The sequence below is a fragment of the Sinocyclocheilus rhinocerous genome, unplaced genomic scaffold (assembly GCF_001515625.1).
Source record: "Sinocyclocheilus rhinocerous isolate Xijiao unplaced genomic scaffold, SAMN03320098_v1.1 scaffold299, whole genome shotgun sequence".
Lineage (NCBI taxonomy): Eukaryota > Metazoa > Chordata > Actinopteri > Cypriniformes > Cyprinidae > Sinocyclocheilus > Sinocyclocheilus rhinocerous.
The window spans coordinates 3,569,228-3,570,941 of record NW_015652998.1 but is presented as its reverse complement, the minus strand read 5'-3'; the positions used below and the strand labels follow the sequence as shown (position 1 = coordinate 3,570,941).

General features: G+C 37.6%; 1 protein-coding gene across 1 annotated transcript in view; it reads left to right on the top strand.

Annotated features, from left to right (window-relative positions):
• Positions 1 to 261: 261 nt before the first annotated feature.
• The window catches only part of LOC107715274 (actin filament-associated protein 1-like 1), a 24,787-nt gene continuing 23,334 nt past the window's right edge, over positions 262 to 1,714 (top strand). The window contains exon 1 of the mRNA XM_016521355.1: positions 262 to 332. Coding sequence (XP_016376841.1) covers positions 311 to 332 — 22 coding nt within the window. The 5' untranslated portion in view covers positions 262 to 310. The remainder of the gene's footprint in view (positions 333 to 1,714) is intronic.

Genomic DNA, 1,714 nt, shown 5'->3' with positions numbered 1-1,714 from the left:
CTATTTACTGCAGTCTTGCAGTTGACAGATGTGTAACTCTCTCCAAATATACTGTTTTGGAATAAATAATTTCACGCATCAGGTTAAAAAGACCAGCAGGATGACGTTGTTTGCCTCTGTGAACTAGCCGTTTACTGCCCGACGAGCACTAGGACCCGGATGAGCACAGATTTGGCGTGGTCTGCTGCACGCGCCCCTGTCAAAAGTGTAGTGTTGGCCACACGCGCGCTGCACAAGATGCTGCTGTACATTACAGTGAGGGACTGCTGAAGTCTGTTACGGAGTGCTCAAGAAAATTATCCTCTTCGACATGGAGATCACAGATTCCACTTGTGAGTATGATTTTTTCCCACACGAAAACAGCCTTACAGTTATTGTCTTATAAGAAATAAGTAATAATGCGTTATTTGATTTTTTAAACATTATTAAAGTAGCCTAAGTCAATCGCATCTTTTCTGTGTACCTGTGCTGGAAAATGAATCTGATGTTATTACACAATTCTTATATATTTTTTACTTACAGTCTGTGAGTCAGAACAGCCGACATTGTAGTCTACTCTGTTAGGATCAGGAAACAGTCCTCCATAAAATGTGCCATAAACCAAGAGCTTGTAACACTCCAAAGAGAAAGGAAAAATTGAAATCGCATCATATGACCCCTCTAAAGGCCCAAATGAATATGTCTAGTGTAAGGAAAGCATATACTGTTTACAAAAGTAATAACAGTAAAATTTTAACTCCTGTTACATTAATACACCTCCTTTTGCGGATTACTGCTGTAAAATATACAAAAATATATTCCTCTCATCCTGCATTCTTCATGTCCCTAAATTTCCATTGACCCAGCTATCAGCTCCTTCATCCTGCTGTTCTGAGCTGGTTGAAGGCCAGTTCAGCATGATGGCTATTCATGATCTGAAAGAAGACTTCCTTGCCCCTCATGCAGGAAATCCGCTTGAGAATGTGTTCAACTCTGAGTTTGTTTGCATGGATGCCAGGAAAAAACAGCCCATCAGCTACTTGTTGCTGTTTTTAGTTATGGGGGGATTTTGGAAATGCCCTTTTAAGTGTTTGCTTGCTTCTTGTGAGGAGCATTAGTGAGTTTAGACACGTAGGTGAACCTTACACCTTCAAATTTTATGAAAACTGTAGGGTCTGTGTGCTCCTACTCTGCTATGAATCATTGGTGTTTTGTTATGTTCAAAAACAGTTCAAAAGTTTGGGGTCGGTAATATGTACATTTTAAATTAAAATGTTTGTATTTTGTACAATTATTTTATTTTAAAAAATATATTTATTTATTAATTAATTTATTAATTAATAGGTCTCTCATGCTTACCAAGGCTGCATTTAATTGATCAAAACTACAGTAAAAACAGTAATATTGTGAAATATTATTACCATTTACAGCAACTTTTCTATTTTAATATAATTTAATGTGCAATTTATTCCTATGATCGCAAAGCTGAATTTTCAGAAGCCATTAGTAGTTAAATTAATGGTTTGTTTTTTTCCCAATTGACCCTTCGCAAAGACCCGCCTCCCTTAGTTACTGTTGCTATGTCTGACAAGCCATGGCGCTCTCACGCCACACATCATGTTCTCACGCAGTGAAAAATACATCGCGAAGCAAAGAGGACACTAATGATGCGCCAACAGACAAAGCAGAGCAGGTATGAAACAAAGTCTCAAGTTTCAAATTTTGTCTTTTTTTT